Genomic DNA, 21,704 nt, shown 5'->3' with positions numbered 1-21,704 from the left:
CAACCGGGCCACCAACTCATACTGTGTTTTCCGCACTGCTAGCCACATTCGGCACAACCAGGGCTAAACCAATTTTGATAACTAACAGAATCGTACGCAGATTCCGTGTAGACCATCAGGGATCAGCTGGCACTGTGCTGGCTTGGGTTTAGTGCTGTCTCGGTTAATATAAGTTATATTGGTTAATAAAAGTCGGACGATGAGTTTGGTGTGATGCTGGTGACCAAGCAGCTGGCGGGTCTAGGTTTAACTGTGCAGTGTTTAACCCTGGATCTGTTCGCCTCCTGTTCCCAGACATGAGGTGGATTTTGTGGGTAAAGATGGATTTCACTGCTGGTCTCTACTCTCCCCCCAGTGGAGCAGTGGAGGAAACCGCTGCTATCTCTGCTGCTCGGCTCAGAACGTCTCAGCGCTAATCTTATGAAGCTCTGAATAAAAAAAATGAGTTCCAAAAATAGCAGGCTTCCATTTGCCTGAATTTGCCTTGTTCAGGCAAATGGATGCAATGAGAAAAATTGCAGCATTTTTTTGGGGGGGGGGGGGTATCTTCTCTCTCATTGAGTTATTATATGCAACATGTATTCTCTTTCGGATATAACTTCTGCGCTCTACACACAGGCCTTGAAGAAATCCTTGAAATCCGGGTGATTTCATCCGATCGCAGAGATGCAGAAAGCCCTGTTATTGAACGATTCTTACTTACCACAAGTATTTTAAATATTTGAATAGTTTAAATGTGAGGTATTAGCACATTTATTGCAATTCTCTGAAGGGGCATAGAACTAGCATAGTGTTGTTTGTCCCTCTTAATTAAATATGTTCTTCTGCAAAAAAAAATGTAAAAAATGCTTTCTCGGATACCTCTCGCTTGTTAATTTCTGCTGATACTTTGGTTCCACAACCTCCGCCTATTCTCTCAACCCTCATCGGTTTACTTTAATATCAATACGAACAATTTAAACAGTAAAACAGGGAGAACGGCAAGCGTTTATAACTACATTTAATTTTTTTTTTTTCTATCCGTTTTTATTGATTGTTTGAATTTTCATTTTGCCCCGGTCGTCAGGGTGGAAATGTGAGGTTCGCCAAAGGGAATTTTTCCCGGTGCGTTTTATCACAGAGCTCCCAACATCCAACAGCGATCCTATAAAATGACATAACCGTTTTCAGCTTCGGCCCAAACTGTAAATAGGTTACTGATAAGAGAGGCGGGGTGTGCGGGTGAACTTGGCCCGCAGTCGGGACGTGTCAATGCGATAAAATAGGAGACGCCCTCATGAATATGGAAGACAGGAAGTCGCTTCTCCCTGGGCGGCCGCTTCGCCTCCCCTGCAGCCATTAGTCATCCTCCCATCCTCCGCAGGATAGCGATAGGACCGGGACACTGTGGGAATTGTGGGAAACGTCGCCGTGACCTCTCCCGGCCGCGGGGCCATTCTTCTTGCTTGAAGAGAAGTTTGCGGAGAACACCTCGCAAATAAATCAACCGGCTGTGCTCTGAAAGTTCCCCTGTCCCCTCAAGAGATGGGGGGGGTGGGTCGGGGGTGGGGGGGGGGGGTGGATGCTTGTGCCGCAGTGAATTTCCGATTGTTATGCACTCCTTCTATTTCACATTTCTCTGTGCTATAAGTAACTGCCAAAATAAAGGAAACACCATTATAGAGCGCCTGCATGGGGCTTTGGGCCAACTTTAGGAACCGGAACCACTTTACGGCACCTTTACTGCGCCTTGGCATAGACTGTGCAGGTGTCTGGAACTGTTCCGGAGGGATTCAACGCCACGTTTCCACCATTTAGTGTTTTGTCAATAATGAAAGAAAATGCGTTCGCAGGTTCCAGAATCTCCTGTAACAGGGGTTGGGATCTGCTGACTAAGATGGACCTGGCGTATTATTTTCACATTTCACGTTGTTTTCACACTCATCAAAGTGTTCAGTGACTTCAATGTAGATTTGCGTGTGTGTGTGTGTGTGTGTGTGTGTGGGGGGGGGGGGGGGGGGGGGGGTTCATTTTCATCCATCTAGAGAACCCCCTCTTCTGGGCTCCAGGACAGGAACACCAGATGAATTTGATTACTTGGATACAGAGCTTTGTATTTATTGCTGTCTATTTCGACCTCAGAGAGGCTGAGTGGATTTAAGTTATATCGGGGAAATGCACCCCCGACTACAACAAAGCTGCCAGGAGCCTTCGCCCAGGAATTGAGCGATGGGCGTGTAGATTTCTCCGGCTGTGCTTGACACACAAACATTGGTTTGCCTGTGGAGAACACAGACATGCATTTTACAATGGCATCATGGCATCGTCTAGAGTATGCCTCTCTTTCAATATGTTGATGATACTTGTTTTCCTGTAAATTTACTCAGAGTTACTCATCCATTTGCCTTTGATCTCAAAGCCAGATCGAAATCGACGATCGTACACTTTCAAGCTGATAACGTCCGTTTCTTTTTGGACTTAGACTTCCCTCCAACATGACCAATATCACCTTTGCTCTTGTCCCTCATAAAACATCAGCTATACAAGCCATCGTCATCACTGAAGCTCCTGCCTGTACAAGTCAAACCAGCACTCTGTCTCTTCTGACCATGACAGCTCAAAGTGTGGGTGACTTAACCTGCCTTGCAATTTACCCACGATCCTGTGCATGATGACATGTAAAGGGGCGTGGTTAACTCAAAAACCACACCTACGCAGAAGCACCCACTCTCAAAATACTTTGTGTATTTTATTTATTTTTTTTTTTTACAAGATCTTTTATATTTTGGCAGGTATTTGTATCTGTTAAGCAGAATCCTCAACACATGAATGAATGAAAAAAAAATAATACACAATGAGTCTGAATGACCAGTTCTCACCCTGTTTCTGTGTATTGGGGCTAAACAAACACTGACATGTAAAGCCAGTGGTATAGATGGCGTGGTTGTTTGAACATAGCTTCGTATTGAGTTCAAGTTCAAGTTCAAGTTCAAGTTTATTTAGAGCCCAATATCACTGTTTACAGTCTCAAAGGGCTTTACAGGCCACAACAGTCAAATCAAAATATGACGGCACCCCCTGACTTAATCCTCATGGCGGGCAAGAACATTACAACATTAAAAAGAGTAAGGGTTGAAGACACAGCAGTGAAGAATGGGAGCCAATGATAAATCAAAGAATCAGAGACCTCAACTCAAACATATCTGATATCACTGGGCAAACAGGGATATGTTTTAGCTTAACAACATCACATTTCAGTGTGCCTTGGATTTCAAGATTTTAAACAACATGCCAAAAATTAACAACAACAACAACAAAAAAATAATGAAACACCCACAAGCGGGTGCAGAGTACAAAAAACCACGTTGCTGGTGGCTCCCTGCGGACTAGAATTTTGTTTCATTCAAACTTTAATCTGGGGTTTAAGGAACTTACAAGAATAATGAATCTTCACACAGGTTTTTTTTTTTAAAACTTGGGCACTGCAGAGTCTTAAACATTTGCTGAAGAATCCACCTTATAGGAATGAGATTGTGCCGCAACGAACAGCTTTACCACCGAGACGGGTTGTCCAGTGCGAATGGACGGTCCACTGCTGTGTATGTGAGAGACAGAGACCTGCAGAATAGCAGTTTATTGAAAGTCTAATGCAGATGAATTTACAAGACGATCATGAAGTGAGTCAGACAGAGATCAACATGTCACCTGTTAGATCGGTAAACGACATCGACGAGATTGTAGGAGTTGTTTTTTTTGTTTTGTTTTTTTTAAGGTTACGACAAGTAGTCGTCTGGCCTGATACCTCATGCATCTGCACTGACTGTCACAGAACACCTTCTCCCACACAATCCTAATTAATTTTTCACCTGCGTGGAGACAGAAGCCCGAGAGCTTGCTTCCCTGGCTCAAGAGGACAGAAATAGCCATCTAATTTGCTCCTTCTCCTTTCTCTGCAGGCTGCTACAGAATGTACGTCCTTCGGGAGGGGTTGATATGGTTCATGAGTCAAACGAAGGGGAAAAAAAAGAAGAAAAAGAAAAAGAGAACCAGATCGTTTCACCATTTTAAAAGTTCTTATCGTGTCTTTTTTTTTTGGAGTATCATCCCCAATGTACCTCAGAAGACTGCTGAAACGCTTGATATTATTTTAATTTGACTGTTTTACTGTGGCTATATACATTTTACATAGGTAGATGGATAGATAGATAGATAGATAGATAGATAGATAGATAGATAGATAGATAGATAGATAGATAGATAGATAGATAGATAGATGGATGGATGGATGGATGGGTAGGCGGATGGATGGATAGACAGATTGATGAGCAAAAGGAACAGAGAAACACTAGCCAAATCTCCAGCCCAAGGCATCCAACCATTGTCTAATCCTATAGACTCCTGGTCACATGCGGGGTTTTCACAGTCAGACTCAGGTGCAGGACACAGCACGGCAACCATAAGTCCAATGAATCTGCAGAGTGAATCAAAGCCAAGTCAGAGCAACACCGTATCTGCAAAGCCCCAGGTGAACACATCTAGGTTTCACCTGTATGTCATTCACATCTCTGGCCGTCTGCTCAGAGGAGCACCTCATGACCTCATTCCTTAAATATCAGCACGGTGACCCCGATAAAACAAGTGGACTAACCCTAGAATCCAAAACGGTCACGTTCATCGCTAGACCCTCTCTGCCATCATCTATTTGCTAATTTAAAAAACATGCACATATAACGTTGAAGTTAACCACAAGTTACTCACAAAAACCCATCAAGAAGTTCTAACTCTGAGAGACATCATTGGTATTTAAATCAGTACACTGTAAGATTCATCAGCTCTTGGGTCTGAGTTTCCACAGACTTGGCATAATGTTAAATAAGCAACGTTCACTCAATTGGGTTCACCTTAGGAGTTTTGCAGTAACATTTCAAAACAAAGTGGTGCATGTACATTTTTAAAGTTAAGCTCGAAACTTTCTCTGCACCACGGGAAATCTGAAAGAAAGTCGGTTTTGTAGAACCACGTCTTGTTTGCCTCGAGCGATCCCTGTCTAACTCCAGTCAGTTCTAATTAAGATCCCAGTATGTCTGTGCCTCTCCCCAGCTCTTGGCCAAGGATTGACCACACTGGAGGCCCAGTCTGCTGTGTGTCTGTATCCCACACCAGGTCACCTCGCTCCAGCGGGACCGGCAAACCCGGGCAAGACGCTCCCTTTGCTTCCTCATGGTATGCATTTAAAAGACGACCCCGTAACTTCTGCCGACAGCACAATGCTCCTTATGAGGGGGAAACGACGCCTTGCATTAAAAAGAAAAAGGGAAAGAAAAAAAAGAAAATACATGATGAATAATCATGAATAATTCTGTCATATTTAATCAGAGCCCAATTAGGATTCTCAGCACTGTTCAAGTACACGAGGCAAATCCTGAATTTCATGGCAACTCCTTTTTAGAACACCACAGGGAAGGTCAGATCAATCGATCTGACCCTAATCGATCAATCAATCAATCGGCCGATCAATCAACCAATCAGTCAATCAATCAATCGGTCGATCAGTCAATCGATCGATCGGTCAATCAATCAATCAATCAATCAGTCAGTCAGTCAGTCATTCAATCAATCTATCGATCTGACCTTAATCGATCAATCAATCAATCGGTCAATCAATCAATCAATCAATCAGTCAGTCAGTCAGTCAGTCAATCAACCAACCAGTCTTCCTGCCCATCCCTCTGTGTGTCTGGCTGTCTGCTTTGGGTAAGGGCAAGGGTAAGAAATCAAAGGTATTGGAAGTAGAGAGAAAACAAATGGATGGACTATAGGCAGAGGCATGCAGGCATGACTACATCACTGACACACTCTACACAGCCTCAATAGACCCTGTGGTTCTGTGACTGTATATCTCTCAATACAGACAACCAAGCATACACATGCTGTGGAATGCTCTAAGAGCCTAAGGCAGATGTAAAACAGTACACATATCATCAGTCATAACCATGTAATAACCTAAAAGTACTGCGTATCCAGAAAACTGTGTTAGGGATTAAGCCACATTCTGGCCCTGTTAACTGCTTGATCGTGTTTTGTAGCATATGACATTGTACGGTTCCTATAAAGGAGATGTGTGAATATTTAAATAATGCATATTCACACAGACACACAGACATAGACACACAGAGACAAATACAAGACTTTAGCACTCCCCCATCACTCTGGGCTTGTTTGCGATGTTACATGGACAGTTCTTGTGCTGCTTACTGCCTTGTCTGCTTGGGTTGTACAAACAACAGAGTTTCTCATTCTGTCATGGAGCTGCACCACCGAGACTGCTGTAACAGCAAAACGGCCCCACAGAGATACACATCGCTGTTCACAGGCTTTAAAACAGGAGTTGTGTGAGTGCACACAGGGCATTCTGATTTCCCACACAGTTCTGATCCCAGTGCAGTTAGTCAAAGCTCTGTGCAGCCCCACCGAACGGGACTCAGAGTAATAGTTAACTTGAACTGGTCCTGTGGTTTTTTTTTTAGCTAAATTAATAAAGTGATGTGTCAGGTGGTGGTTTTGATAATAAAGGGTTCGGGTAAAACATGTTCATTCAAATAATACGTATCAGCAGGTGCTACACTTTGGGAATTAAACCACATCGTTGACAATCAGATCATGGCAATTTGATGTAAGTGTCGAATTACCCTAATAAGTGTATGTTTTATAATTGTTGCCCTTGTTTTAATTGCAAATGTCAGATTAGATCCACCAAGATTAATCTACAGTTTGCACACTTTACAGCTCACTTTTCAGCAAGTGTTCATTTTAGACATGTTTTTGCATTTTAAATAGCCACAAATATGTGTTTCAGCCCTCAGTTAGTAACAGCCATCCAGTGTAAGACTTAAAAGGCATGCTCTAGTGAGCACTAAAAAAACAAACAAAAACAATCAACCAGTTAATAATAATTACATGAATAAAATCGGACAGTATTGGTTGCCTTTAAATGTGGTTTAAGTGTTCTGTTTTCTCTCGTTTGCAGATGAAGTAGTTTGTGACGTTAACTTGTGATTGTGTTCAACAGCTTAGATTGCGAAATGAAAACCATGTATCAAGAACAACTTCAACGTTTTAATGAATTATCACTTGAAAAGTGCTCTCAGTAGACGACGTAGTTCAACAGACATTCTGGAAACGGTCAGTATAACCCATCTATTCATATTCAAAGAAGTCTGCGTCACAGGTCACAGAAAAAGAAGAAAACGCATTGCACTCTATGCAGCATTAGGTGGCGCTATACACTAAAGAAAATCATTTTAAACGTTGCAACATATACAACTTCACTATTGCACAAACCACCGCAGTTTAAGAACATTTGAGTGTCGATTGAAATAGCGTAATAATGATTTTCATGCCTCGTCGTTGCCATGTAAAACTTAAAATCGCAGTAGGCAGCGTAACTTGTGAACTTTGTCAAATGCGGGATGGATGCCAACGAACTTTAAGATTTGGCATTTTGAGACATCAATACAACACGACCTTTTCGTGCTTCTTGCGTTTGCATAAAAGATAAATTGCATCTCATGCAGATTCGGCTTGTTGACAATCTAGACTCGAGGCACGCAGGCGGTCGGTGTAGTGAACCCCTCTAAATCTCTGCACAATTCGGCTCCAAGTACCCTCCCCCTCCCCTGCCGCCGCAGCTCCAACAGACTGTGATGAGCAGCTTTTGGAATGTGGAGCTCGTTACGTCACATCTCCACATCTCGAACTTCACCAAGTTCCAATCTGTGGGTTTTTTTCTACCTCAAGAAAAAAAGGGCTAATCTGAGGTGAGTCGTAGAAGTCTTCCAGATCATTCCGCTTCATGTTAAAGAATTTTGGAATTCTCCTGCTAAAAGTAAACTGTTTTCTTCTCTTTTTTAAAAGTATTTTTTCTGAGACCCTTAGCCTAAATTGAGCTAATGTTGGGACTAGCAAGCCGAGCCCGTTACTTTCTCATAACGCAATTTGCTAACTTTTGAAAGACTAAACTAAATCCACAACCATAAAAGGTCATGTAGACAGCGAAGCTTTTTTTTATTCTCTGAAGTTAAAAGTATTTTGTCAAAAAAAACCTCTTGCCAGAGTAGTCGGCATGCATGTGTTCTCCTTTTGTTCACCGAGAGAGCCTGTCCCAACTTGAGATGTTGTGAGAAGGCGCTGTAATTTGACTCGGAGACGTCTGAGTGGTTGCAAACATGCAAAGGTAAAGTTGGTGTGTTAGATTCAAATTAAGCTAAATGCGTGATCTTGGAAACATTACCCAGACATCGGTTTCTAGGATAACTGGGGATAACTATTGTATGAGTTGAAAATTAAACTTAATTCTAAATCTGGAAATCGAAATTACCGCAGTTAGAATTCAGGGTTAAACCTGTTACCGTTAAAATGCTATACTGTAGGAATAGGCCAATGTTTTTATGGGATATGAAATAGTCTTTCAAAATGAAACATTGAAACTCTTAGAAGCTGAATTAGGTCTACCATTTTGCTTGTCAAATCAGAGGGAGAGCGAGTAAACTACATTTAATTTGACAGTGTTTTAATTTCCCTTGTACAGATATATCAATATCTCAACGCAGCGAATTAGCTTTAGCTTTCGGAATTACTTGTTTACATTTAAAGTAGTAACAGCGAGAGATTTCCAGAAGGTGCACTGAGTTAACCGATAAGGCAATGCGAAAGACACACATTTTGCCGGGGTTGTTATTTTAGGGGGTTTAGCTTCCGTATGTTACACTAGATCAAGGTAACTGGGGGGAGGTTTGTTTTGAATGCTTGAAAGCTCATGTGTTTCTATTTCTCCTTTTTCCTGTAGACCTACGTCCCAGCATGTGTTTGTTTCCATGGTGACTGACAGGACGCCCTGGTTCGGTGTCTCTGCTTGCTGCTTGAAGAGGGGGAGGCACCGCGGTGCCGCGTCGTTTTTTTTTTTTTATCTGAATCCGAATAATAACGCAAGATGGTAAGGAGACTACCTCGACAACGCATCGAAACCATAAGGTGGTTCTTAATCGACGACGAAATGTTTTTTTGGTCTCCGTTTAAATCGTGGCTTCTTAGCAGCGTGATCATAGTGATTGATTCTGTTGCTGTTCCTCTTTGCCGTGGCTAACGCTTCTTGCTTGAAGCTATGGGTTTTCATCTGCGTGTATGTAAGCATGCATATGTTTGGTGGGGGTATTTTTTTGGTGACCTTGATGACTGAAATATGACCTCTGAAACTGATTTCATTGGATGATAAACTGCCTGTGTTCCGTCTTGTTTTGACCTGGAATTGCCTGCACTCTTCTGTTTCAGCCATTTTACAACAACATTTACTACGCGTACCCGCCTGACACCCAGGGGACCCATTCTTCAGCAGGGATCCCTTCCCTCCTGAACTCCCCTCAGAGCCAGCCGTCATCAGGCAGCCAGACCGGTCCCAGACCGGCTTCTGCCATGTCAGGACCTTCTACCTCCACTCCCGTCACCATGACGATAGCGCCTTTCAAGTTCCGCGCCCGGCGGGAGAGCGTGGACTGGCGGCGGATCGGCGCGGTGGATGTGGACCGCGTGGCGGCCGAACTGGACTTCCACACGCTGCAGGAGCACATCACGGCCGTGACCTTCTGCAGCGTGGAAGGCGAGCGATGCCCGAGATGCAACAGCGCCGCCGACCCGGCCCTGCTCAAGCTGTTCCGACTGGCCCAGCTGACGGTGGAGTACCTGCTCCACTCCCAGGACTGCCTGGCACTCAGCCTGCAGGCATCTGAGGAGAGGATCCAGGTGGAGGTACGGGAGAAGGAGCAGCTTCAGGCGCAGCTCCTGAAACAGGGTCAGGAGGTCAAGACACTTAAGGAGGAGCTGAAACAGAGGAAAAAAATCATCGCCTCCCAGCAGGCGATGATCAGTGCCGGAATGGCCAACTACCATAAGGTTGGTGGTGACCCTGTTTGTAGGAGTGTATATATAAATGTGTGTGTGTGTGTGTGTGTGTGTGTGTGTGTGTGTGTGGTTCGAGTGCCTTGTAGCAACATGTAGACCAAATGTCCCCGTGAGAAAACAAATATCTGGCAAAAAGTGGATGGATTAGGGATGTTTTCTGGTACCCCTTTTAGGAAAACTTGTTTTTGGTTTGTTTGTTTATTTGTTTGTTGTTGTTTTTTAGAGCTGTTGCATTTAATGTTGAAACAGATAGGGGCAAAATATTTCACAGTTTATTACTTAGGTTGTGTTCAAGGTTAGGATTATTAATCTGTAGTTACAGATATGGAAATACAAAATCCCATCCCATTTAGTTAGGATATAAAGACACGTGTGTGTGTGTGTGGGGGGGGGCTGTTAATTAACAGTATTCATAGATACTCCACCCCCCACACCCCCCCCCCCCCCCTCCATCTCCACCCCCGACCCCCACTATTGTCTCCAGAGAGAACGCAAGTGGTGACACATTTGCATGGACGTGACAACACACATCTGAAGCTGACCCCGTAAAGGGCGGAAGCTACAGCTATTAGCGGTGTATTTGTGAGATATATATGTAGATTCAGGCCTGTTAATCTAGCGTCTCCCGTCTGGATTAGCCGCTTTGTTTTTTTGTGACTCAATATTCGGGGTTTAGAGTGAAGCAGATGGTGTCAGCTGGTGACAATGACTTTTCCCAATCCACTTATAAAAGAGCCTTGGAAGCAGCGACACAAAACAAAGACACTTGTTTCCCTCCCCCCTCCAGTGTTTCTAATGAACTGGCTCTTTAATAAGCTGCTAGCGCCATGCATTCATAGCTCTGCGTGATGGTTTTCTCTTAATGTTTCGCCGTTAAAGATAAGGCTACTGTTTTTTTTTCTAGAAGCAGATCACGCCACTCTTGACCGCAGCTGCTTGTTGCCACGGCAACCCTCAGTATCTTATATTGAGACAGATTGAGGTTGCTAGGTGAACGCTAGGCTTGGTTAGCAGCGACACTTAAAATGACACTGCCTCTCGCAGCTCAATAATTAATAGCATGCCACATGCGGCATCTGATAGAGAGCTACGGATCATTATCTCAGAAACCGAAACGCTGACTCACTGAGCATAAAGCCAAACAGAACAATAAATAATGAAAGCAACACACGCGTCACTGTATTTTGCACTGTATGAAACGTCAGAGTTTGGACGAGCCTTATTCGAATTCGCTCAGTTAATTTGGTTTAAAAATCGCCGCAGTGCAGTCTTTTTAAGGAAACGTGTCGTTATTGTGCAAACATCACTCTTACTAACACCTGCCAGTGAAGCAATGAACGGAGCCCGGAGGATTTTTTTTATCTGCCTGCTGTCTTCGCACGAGCTAATTCAATTTCACAGATGATTTGGGAAGTTATCACCGACCACCAATGCAATTATGTCACACAAGGGGTGCCTTATGGAGACAGCCTGGCAAACAGCGCAAAGATCACGCTCCGCTGTGTTTCTGGCACACACACACACACTCACACACACAGAATGCTGGAAGAATGTATCAGTGACAACATGGTTAAATTTGAATGAGATAAGGAGTCGCTCGGTTCGAAGGTTAAATGTGGCGTATGATTCGCAACATCTAGGTTCTCGTGCTGCCCTGTCACTTCCCCGGATGACTCGAGCGAACACGCTGACGATAAGCGAGGAGGAGACACCGCTAACGATTTGTGCAGTGGGTTTCCATGGCAACTTTCCAAGGAATCTCGCACCTCCGACAGACTGGATTCTCCTCCCACGTGCTGCTTAGGAGTGATGGCTGTTTGCTAATGCAGTGTTACTTGGTTGCTTTGCTAACGTTTGGTTGACATGATGGCCTCCTTTTCGTCTTAGGTTTCAGCATCACTTTTCCTTCTTTCTGAATAAAACTCCCGAGGCATTGTTTATACACATACCAGCGTTCCGACAGTATTGCAGAATTGAAGATATTGCGTATAACCTGATTAGCTTTCATCATTAATTCCCCAAACGGATATTTCTCCCCTACCCCGGTTTTTCCTTTATGTATACGATGCAAAACAATATAGAACAGTGTAGAAATCAGTGGACATATTTTACTCTTTATACGTATTTTGAATAATGTGCCATTTTATCGGACATTACTCTGTTTTTCCTCTCACCAGGCCCAGTGTTGTCATGTGTCCCGTAACGTCATTGCCTTACGTTTATTTGATGAAAGCAACGCATTAAAAATGCGTGGTATGCTAATAACAATGTTGAGCATGTTGTGATTTATGCGTTGCAGTTGTTTACCTGTGTTACTAATTGTGACTAGTTTTGTGAGTAATGATGGTTTTATCTGAGAGAATAAGAAATGTTATTTTTATTTATTTGTTTGTTTGTTTGTTTGTTTGTTAGGTGGGGAATTTAGGTAATTGTTTGCTTGGAATAGAAAAACTGTATAAGCCATGTTAACCTGACTATGTTATGGAAGTACAAAGAGTCCTGTGTTCACCTTAAAAGTTCCAAGATAAGTTAAAATGCATAAATGAACATGGGTTTGTTTACAGTGAAATATTGTTTTTGTCTTACAGTGCCAGCATTGTGACAAAGCTTTCATGAATTCGTCCTTCCTTCAGAGTCACATGCAACGCAGACACCCGGAGGAGTACGACATCAGTGAGTACTGACTCCCCTAATTACACATAAACACGGATGTACTTCCTGTTTGCCACGGTCTCGTCTCTCATTGGCCGTCTGCCCTCAGAGCTGATGACTGATAACCAGAAGAAGCTGCAGTCCATGAAGTTTCAGGAGGAGATTAATAAACTGAAGGAGCAGCTGACCCTGACCAGGTCACAGCTGGAGACCCAGCAGCAGGTGTACATGAACAAACTGTCTCAGGTCAGAACGGGTGCTGCACGCGTGACACCTGAAAAACACGAGAAACGCGAAAGACGCTACAGTGGGATGCTTCCATGGTGTACACTGTCAGATCCAAACATACTTGCTTGTGTGCGTGCAGTTGTGTTTGAGAGGGTCTGTATGTGTGTATGTGTGTGTGTGTATGTGTGTGTGTGTGTGTGTGTGTGTGTGTGCGCATCCATGCGCGTTTTTGTGCGCGTGAACTGCAGCTTATGGGTTTTGCACTTGTACAGTACGCCAATCTCTTTCAATGTGAAGTACCTCTCTTACAGAGAAAACACAGACCTCCTGTTCAGAATCTATGAGCTGCCCTTTAGCTACAATTTAAGTGAAACATTTAATCACCAACCAGTACAGAAGCATGTCAGAGTGGTTTTCATGCTGGTTTTGCCAGTGAAACCACATGTGGATAAACCCTTTTGAACAACTTTGTTCTTATGTCTTTAGTCCTAAGTGCTCTATCCAAGCTTTACATTACAGCTCTTTATTGGATGGTTTAATTCAAATGTGGTACATATGAATGTACATGATTTTAAGAGGTTTTATCCAGTAGATTTGAGATGCTTACCTCTATCCTTTAGATATTTCTAGAAGTTTCTGGTTACTTTCGCAGCCTTGTTAATTGGCACTGCTGTTGTGTACTCGGTGATAAATCCCTTTGAGAAGTTTTCGGAAAGCTTTAAAACTATTTCTTTTTAATGCTCTGTCTGTCAGGAGAAAGACCTTGGACAGAAACAGGAGGAGTTTATGAAGCAGCTGGAGATTTGGAAAGAAGATGAGAGAGTCAGACTCAACAGGCAAATGGATGACTTCAGAGAGTCCTGTCACCAGGAGGCAGACTCACTGCACAAGAGGAACCTCAACCTGGAAAAGGTGAGGCTGCAAACACTGCAGAGAGAGACGACACAGCAAAGACACAGGGATGGGAGGGGGGGGGGGAAGCTAAATAACGGGTAGCTGTGGTCTAGAGGTTAGAGAACTGGGCTCATGATCGAAAGGTTGCCGGTTTGATTCCCAGAAATGACATTCACAGCTGCGTACCCTTAACCCATGCTGCTCCTGTGTCTGGTGTGTGTGTGTTCACTACCGGTGTGTTGGATGGGTTAAATGCAGAGGACAAATTCGCTGCTCACTGTTCACAGTGTGTGTGTGTGGACGATCACAGAGATTTACAATTTAGTGAAAAGAACACTCAGGGATCTGAAATTAGCCATCTTCTACATTTGGTTTATGCTGAAGCAGTGTGTGTGTCTGTCTGTCTGTCTGCAGCAACTGTCAAAGGTCCAGGAAGCTAACCGTAAATTGGAGGAAAGAATTCTTGCTATGCAGGACGGAACCGCGAAGGTTACCGAGACGCAACATCAGCAAGAGGTCATCAAACTCCAGCAGAAATTCCAGAAACAGGTAAAGTTCGCCACCGCAGGCCTGAGCATGGAGAGGAGGGGGGAAAAAAAGAGTTTAGAGGCTAATCGTCAGAGAGATGTAACATGACCGATGTCTGTGGCTGTGTTCTCACAGGAGGAGAAGTGGGTGACGAAAATGCAGAAAGTGAAAGAGGAGCATGAGGTTGAAAAGAATCAGGTGAGGAGTGCTGGGATTGTTTTTGGTCGACACTCCACGTTATTACAGTTAAGTGCAGGCGCTCTTACACAGGGGCAAACGATTCGTACATTCAGACTGAGAAGGAAAACAACAGTGTGTCCTTATGATACTATATACCTTCTATGGGGAAAAATACAAAAAATGTTATTATTGCTGTAATAGATTTTTTTGTCTGTTTTTCCACATTTGTCTGAATTAGTGAATATTTGAAGGGTGGGTGGGGCAGGGAAGGGGGGTCAAGAAATTCACAGATTAGTAGGCTATTGTCACACTCTACCTGAGAAAGATACAAAGTAAACATTGTTCGAAACTTGATCAAAATTGTGTTTTCGTTACCGGCTGTACCTCCGCCCTCCCTGTGTTCCTCACAGCTCCGGAATGAAATGTCCCAGCTGCGCTCCTCGTTTTTGGAGGAGATGGACGAGGCGCGGAGGCAGGTCAAGGACCTGGACCTCAAGCTGAAGGAGCAGGGAGAGATCATAGCCTCCCAAAACAGTCAGGTCAGTGCGAGAGGCCGGCGCAGGAAGTCTGACACACATTCAGGATTTCCTGGATTAGGGTTTCCTCGTGTTAGGACCGGAGAGAGATAGAGCCGTCGCTGTACTCGCGTGGCTTTGCCTTCTCTTTCAGAAAGACCCGGAAAGAAACATCATTTCGCTTCATTTTCTCTTTTCTTTTTCTGTCTGTTGTCTGGGACAAGCACTGGACAGGAGTTTTTATGCTCTTACATGTTGTACAAAACTGTCCATTGTTGAGTGTGTAATAGAAATATCATGGACAAATTTGAGAATTTAAAGCAGATGTCGTGGTATTTCTGTTTTTGATTTGGTTATTTATTTTATGTGGCTGAAGGAGGAATCGTTTGTCTGTGCTTGTTTTAACAGATGAAGCACATCTCCTTAAATCCTCCCACCATAGTCGTGCAGCGTGAAGGTAGGCCAAGCACTGAACCTCACAGTCCTCATTGACAAACAATGCACCATGATTACTGATGGATTGAATTTTTGCATGTTAATTTCTTTCCTCTCTCTGTCATTTTTTTTTTTCTCTCTGTCTTTATTTTTATTTATTTATGTATTTATTTACTTTTGATGAATCCTCCTGTGTTGTGTTTCGTACTGTATCATCAGTTGCAGCTCCAGTTCCAGCTGCTCCAGAGCCTAAACCACAGATGGTGGTGTGTGGTAAGTGTCCCCCCCCCCCACACCCCCCCACACCCCAGACGCCCCTGGCTGCACACACTGATACAGTTTATCACAGTCTCAGTTTATAACAACAGGACATGAGACCAAATCAGGGCTTTGTCAGTGTTTGACCTTTTTTTTTGCGACATTTACACTTGATAATGATAATGACTAACATACTAATGACTAAAATATTTAGGAAAAGATTGAGTAGGAAAGAGAACAATTAGAAAGAGTAGTTTTATGAGTAGTATCCAAGAGCATTTCAAGTTTTCCTTTTTTTGTTTTGTTTTTTTTTTTTTGTTAACCATATTTCCCATATTTTTTCACAGGTATTATGTTTGCATTCTGTCACTGTAAAATGTACGTGTTTCACGGCATATTAAGCTTATGACTCCTTTCTAACATGCAGATTACGTGTCTGTATCACATCTGACATTTATGAAGCACTTTGAAAGCCAGTAATGTTTTCACAAGCACAAAAATAAGGCATTGGAGGCGTGCATCATTTTGCCACGTGTATAGGTTTTACTAAGAGCACTGATGTTTATTATCTCCGTGTTGTTGCTGTGAACCGTTGAAAGCGCTCCATAGCCTAAATCTGTGCTTTAGCAGTGTCCTGGTTTACCCCCACTCCCGTCAGTCCACGCCCCCTAACACCCCCTTCTCTGCACTCTTGCCTCCCCTTCGTGCTGTCCTGTTAGAACAGTCCAGCTCGGTCCATAAACTGGATCCAATAGTGGAGCTGTCAGAGGAGGAAAGAGGTAAATGAAACTAGACTTGGTTAGTGTCTGTGGCAATGCATGCATGCATGTGCACATGCACGACGCGAGGACTGGCACGCTTCGCTGAGCACCTGCTGCGTCGCGTCACTGAGCGTGTGTGTGTGTGTGTGTGTGTGTGTGTGTGTGTGTGTGTGTGTGTGTGTGTGTGTGTCGGTGAAGCTTGTGAGGGAGACGCAGAGCGAGATGAGAGACAGAGCATGTGAGGGAGAATAGAGCATGGTGACGGATGTCGTTCTTAAGAGAAGACAACTAGAGAGAACTGAAGATGCTTAAGACCACTATAGAGAAGTTACTTTTAATCAAAACATCCTTGACAGAACAGTTTCGTGAGGTGAACAGAACAGTCGTGTGAGAGAGGTAGTGGCTGCGTTGTGTTTGACTCTCGGGTCCACTCTGTCTCCAGACTCCTCCAGCGTCTCTGAGAAACAGACTAAGGTCCGGCAGCAGGAGTTAGAGCAGCTGATGAAGAAACCGGGCCTGAGGAGGGACATGCGACAGGTGGTCCAACAGAACCTCCAGGACAAGCTGCTCTCGCTAGGGGTCCAGCCGGTAAGAACCAGAACTCCAGTTTGTCTCCTTCATATTCAGAGGACTCTGTTTTCTTTGACTAAAATGGTATACAGTAACTTGGCACACGGTGCAGCAAGAGTTCAGCTGTAGCTGTTTTCTTTCGAGTACAGTGGGAAAAAAAGGCAGTAAGCGTTGCAGAATTTAACCCTCTGTACAAGTTACATGCTATGCATTCAGCCAAATGCAAAACGTTTAGGGCTTGTCTTGAATGTCATGCCTCCAATTTGCTTGCGAATATTCTGGTTTTTTTGTTTGCTTGTTTGTTTGTTTGTTTTGTTTAATTATTCAATCAGACAGAAAACGTTGTTAGACTATAAATTACTGGTTGGTGGATTGATTTTTTTTGTAGGGAGTCAATGGGCTGGCCAAAGGGACGTACAAGACCGCGATGGCCAAGGTGTTGTCGGCAAGGCGAACGGTTGCCAGGGAGATCCCAGAGTATACCCGTGTGCAGGAGGATCTCAGGCTCCAACTGGAGCAAAGAGTGAAGGAGAAGAGTGCAGAACCAGCTTCCAAAACCAAACAGTCGAGCCAAGGTACCCCTCTCATGACTACAGTTACAGTAGGGGTTGGGAAAACCCAAACAGGCTTCATTTGGAAAGAAGACCTGTGTGTAAATTTTTTTCTACCCTCTCCCTCTCACAGTGGTACAGGCCAGACCCAGGTCCAGCAGTCTGCCCTCCAGGGTAACCCGCGTGGCGTCTGGCCCCGCCCCTAAACAACACCTCACCCCCCAGCCCGCCCCCCGCAGTAAGACCGGCACTCTGGCAAAGGCCGCCACCCCCAAGTATGTGCTCTCCTCACCGCTGTTCCCTCCTGACTAAAGCCAATGCAGTGGACATGCTAGAACCTCTATAAGGAGTTTACCTCCACTGTTCAGCTCAAAGATTCCTTATGTACATCCGTGCGATCCGACATTGGAGAATGTGCTCTTTGAGTCCCGTTACTCAAAAATAAATGTTACCGATGGTTCGTGTTTGGCCAGTTCATTTTTGACTGCAGTAGCTCCTTGTTTTGTTTTTAAATGGTTAGTCTTGTTTAAAATGGCATAAGTAAAATATGTCTGGCTTGTGTGAGAAAGCATATTCAAGAGTTAGTTCAACCAAAATGCTCTTTCCCTTGAGTTTCGACCACTTTACAACGTGTCTTTAGTTCCAAGCTTTTCTTTGTATGTTTCGCTGTTTGCACCATGTGGATAGCAAATACAGAGCAAAATTTCCATATACCCAAATTTAAATGTAGGACCCCTCCGTTCAGTTCAGACGAGGACTCAGAGGAGGAAGAGGAGGAGGAGGAGGATGAATCTGATGAGGAAGAGCTGCCTCAGAGGCACAAAGCCCCTCAGTCTAAACTCCCCCAGACAAAAACCACCAAGGTCAAATCACAGCCGGCCACGCCTCCACGACACACTGTCCCCCAGGCAACCTCCACCCCCCACGCTACCCGCCAGCACCACCCCACTGCCCACCGCACCAGTACAGCCAGGCACACGACAACCCAGCGCCCCCCCGCGCCCCAGCCGGCGTCTCCCGCGGGCGCGGCCGTCAGGACGGCCGTCGTGGCGGTGGAGAGTGACGGAGAGTGGACGGAGGGGAGCGAGATGGAGGAGCTGCAGCAGCTGCGGAAACACAGGGACCTCAACGGAAACGTGGAGAGGAACGTCCACGGTAGGAGCCGACGCCTTTGACATACGATGAGCTCGCAGCGTGCTCGTGTTTTGCTTAACTCCATCACCAATTCTTTCGCTTTTATTTTTTTCTCTGTTCTGCGTTGTTGTCTGAAAAAAAAAAGTGCTTCTTCACAGGCTACAGAGAATATTGCTGGAAATATTCCATCTGCTGAATACTTGTCATACTTTAAATGTACTAATATGTAGTTTGTCGTTTTCAAAGACACCGTGGTGAAAAACCTGACGAGGAGTCTGGAGAAACAGTTAGAGGAGCGAGGCCCAAAGAAACCAGCAGGGGGCGTCAACACGGTGCCCATAAAGAAAGACGCGGTGAAGGAGTTGAGGGTAAGAGTCATCGTTCCCGTGGCTTTTGGTCAGTTAGCCCAAGCATGGTTCACTTTACTTCAGTTTCATGACATACTGTTTCCAAATGCAATAGTTAACTTCCTATTAATACTGTTTCCAAATGCAATAGTTAACTTCCTATTAATATGGTTTATCTCGTTTCTAATCGCGTCATTCATGTACTAAAGTGAAATCCTCTGTTGGGAGAAACATGTTTAGGAGACGCTCGGCACACGCTTTGCCTTAGTTTCGTAAATGAGCAAGAACGTTTTAATGACCGGATTTTGAAGCGCTCAGGTACTGGAATACCTATCCAATCTTCAATCTGTCGTTTTCGACACTCCGTGTAAGAACAATATCAGAGATGTAAAGTTTCATATGTTGCCTTAGCAACGGTTGAATTCGTTAAATTTACCAAACCACAGCACCATACTTCTAAATGTTGATTTCCCAAACATTTTAGAACCACCAGAAATTACTTAGCAATACATTACAAAGGTTAATATGATTAAAATAATATTAGTCTGTATGAATTCTATTTGATGTGCTGCATTTTGTTTTATCTGATTCTTTCTGCTTGACTTGACCACAAAACATGCTTAATCCCAGTGCAGTCTGTACGGACAGGTGTAAACTCTTAATCTCACTGCTAATGCAAGATCAGCATAGCTTTTGGGATTACGTCACTGCCTTCTTTTTTAAACTGTGAATTTGGATGACATCGTCTGAATCCTCTTCGTGTGTTTATTTTCGTGAGTCATCGAACTCCTGTCACGCGAGATGCAAACGGGCTTACAGCAGCAGTTTCCCATGAACGATCCATCATTGTCCATTCAAGCTTTAGGCATGATGGGAAAACAATGTCTCATTTGTGAAACATGAAACATAATTTAGTCACCAAAATATGGACGCGTTTGAATATTCAGCTGTTCTAATCCAGCCTGTTGTGTTTCAGCACTCAGGGATGAATGAGAATGACGATGATGATGATGACGATGATGACTGGGACATTTCCTCTCTGGAGGACGTGCCCGCTATACCCAAACCGAGCCAGAGTCCAGGCCCAGTGAAGAAGAGTCTGGACAAAAGTTTAGACACCAGTACCAGCGTGTGGGGCTCCTCGACAGGGAAAGGCCAGAAGCCAGGTTAGATATGAATCAGACGTCAGCTGTTTCCTTGTCTCTCATGGATTATTTTTAATGATGTTATATATGAAAAACATACACTGAAGCACTGAAGAGAATATTGGTTAAATGGCAGATATTATATATATATATATATATATATATATATATATATATGTATATGTATTGACATATATATATATGTATATGTATATGTCAATATGTCAAATTAATGTGTGTGCATGTGTGTATGTGTGCGTGTGTGTATATGTGTGTGCACGTGTGTGTGTGTGTGTGTGTGTGTGTGTGTGTTGCAGGGCTCACTGAAGCAGGCACTGGCAGTACTCTGAAAAGCAGCCTGGTGTCCGTCAGTGACTGGAGTGATTCGGATGAAATATGAGACTCGCTCAGTCTACAGATTTAGTTTTCAGACGTCACCGCAAAGGCTCAACTTTTTATACAACAGCAAAAAAAAAATAAAAATAAACAAAAAGATTCTTATGAAACAATTACTCAAAATGATTCTGACATGAATATTAAAGCACAAAATGAAATATTTTATGGATAGCAATATGTATAGGTACTGTAGCTCAGGTCTTCCAGCATCAAAATTCATAATTTCAGGATTACCAGGGAATCTATAGCCATCGATACCTACAGTCAGTGCTGTTACATGTGCAGAACAATCTGATTAATCGGATTATTATCAGATAAAGGAATATTCCGGTTTACATGGTAAGAGAAGAGGCACAATCCAATTCACATAATGAAACATCTTCGTTCAAGGAGGGATAGGTATCGGTTACCTGATTAGCCCACAGGTATATTTTGAAAAACTCGAAAAACCAAAACAGTAACTGTTGCTTGGGTCTTTCTCACCATTTCTGGTCTTCCTGCCGCCTACATATTTTATTATGTTTAGTTCTTCTAAAACTCTAATCAGAAATATAGTCTCCTGTCCAACAAAAAATGATTGTTGTATCTCTCCACGCTAGTTAGTTAGCAGCCCACCATAGACTGGTTAACAGTAAGCTATTTCAGTTTTATTAAGTGTCCGCTCAATAAGAAAGACCAGGCACGTGCAAAACGATAAACTCCAACTGAAACCCGTGTATCAGTTACACGCCAGTTCTAATCAGATAGAAATCGAATACTCCGGGTTATTCTTTCGGATTTCATGAAATTGGATTTCAGTCCGATTACCAAATCTACATGACATTTTTTAATCGAAGGCTGTAATCAGATTGAAATCAGATTGTTATGTGCACGTAACCGCACTGAGTGTTACATTTTGTTAAAAAAAAAGATTTTTTTATGTTGAAAAGCTTTTGTGTTCTATTGCACTTTGATTTTTTTTTTTTTTTTTACACCAAATAGTGATTTTAAAAGCATTTGAATATGTCTGTTGTTGTTGTACAAGAAACAGGTTGTTATGAAATAAACCCTGTTTTGAGTATGCAAAATCTTAAACAAGACTGTTTTGTAAAATCATTAACAAAAAAATTCACGTTTTTGTCACATATGTATCCATTGATAGTCACGCAAAGACAAAGTTCACAAAAATAAATTTGCA

General features: G+C 43.4%; 1 protein-coding gene across 1 annotated transcript; it reads left to right on the top strand.

Annotated features, from left to right (window-relative positions):
* Nucleotides 1-3,677: 3,677 nt before the first annotated feature.
* On the top strand, nucleotides 3,678-20,531 carry dzip1 (DAZ interacting zinc finger protein 1). The gene is made up of 21 exons (XM_030781748.1): nucleotides 3,678-3,716; nucleotides 3,936-3,948; nucleotides 5,080-5,202; nucleotides 7,641-7,744; nucleotides 9,307-9,924; nucleotides 12,522-12,606; nucleotides 12,695-12,831; nucleotides 13,567-13,725; nucleotides 14,122-14,256; nucleotides 14,371-14,433; nucleotides 14,826-14,954; nucleotides 15,339-15,396; nucleotides 15,591-15,638; nucleotides 16,343-16,402; nucleotides 16,827-16,972; nucleotides 17,343-17,529; nucleotides 17,639-17,780; nucleotides 18,236-18,660; nucleotides 18,886-19,007; nucleotides 19,963-20,152; nucleotides 20,449-20,531. Exons 1-21 carry the CDS (start codon nucleotides 3,678-3,680, stop codon nucleotides 20,529-20,531), a joined length of 3,066 nt encoding a protein of 1,021 aa, XP_030637608.1.
* The last annotated feature ends 1,173 nt before the right edge of the window (nucleotides 20,532-21,704 follow it).

Source organism: Chanos chanos, chromosome 8 (assembly GCF_902362185.1).
Source record: "Chanos chanos chromosome 8, fChaCha1.1, whole genome shotgun sequence".
Classification (NCBI taxonomy): Eukaryota; Metazoa; Chordata; class Actinopteri; order Gonorynchiformes; family Chanidae; genus Chanos; species Chanos chanos.
The sequence above is the reverse complement of the archived record's forward strand: the minus strand, read 5'-3'. Positions and strand labels throughout refer to the sequence as shown.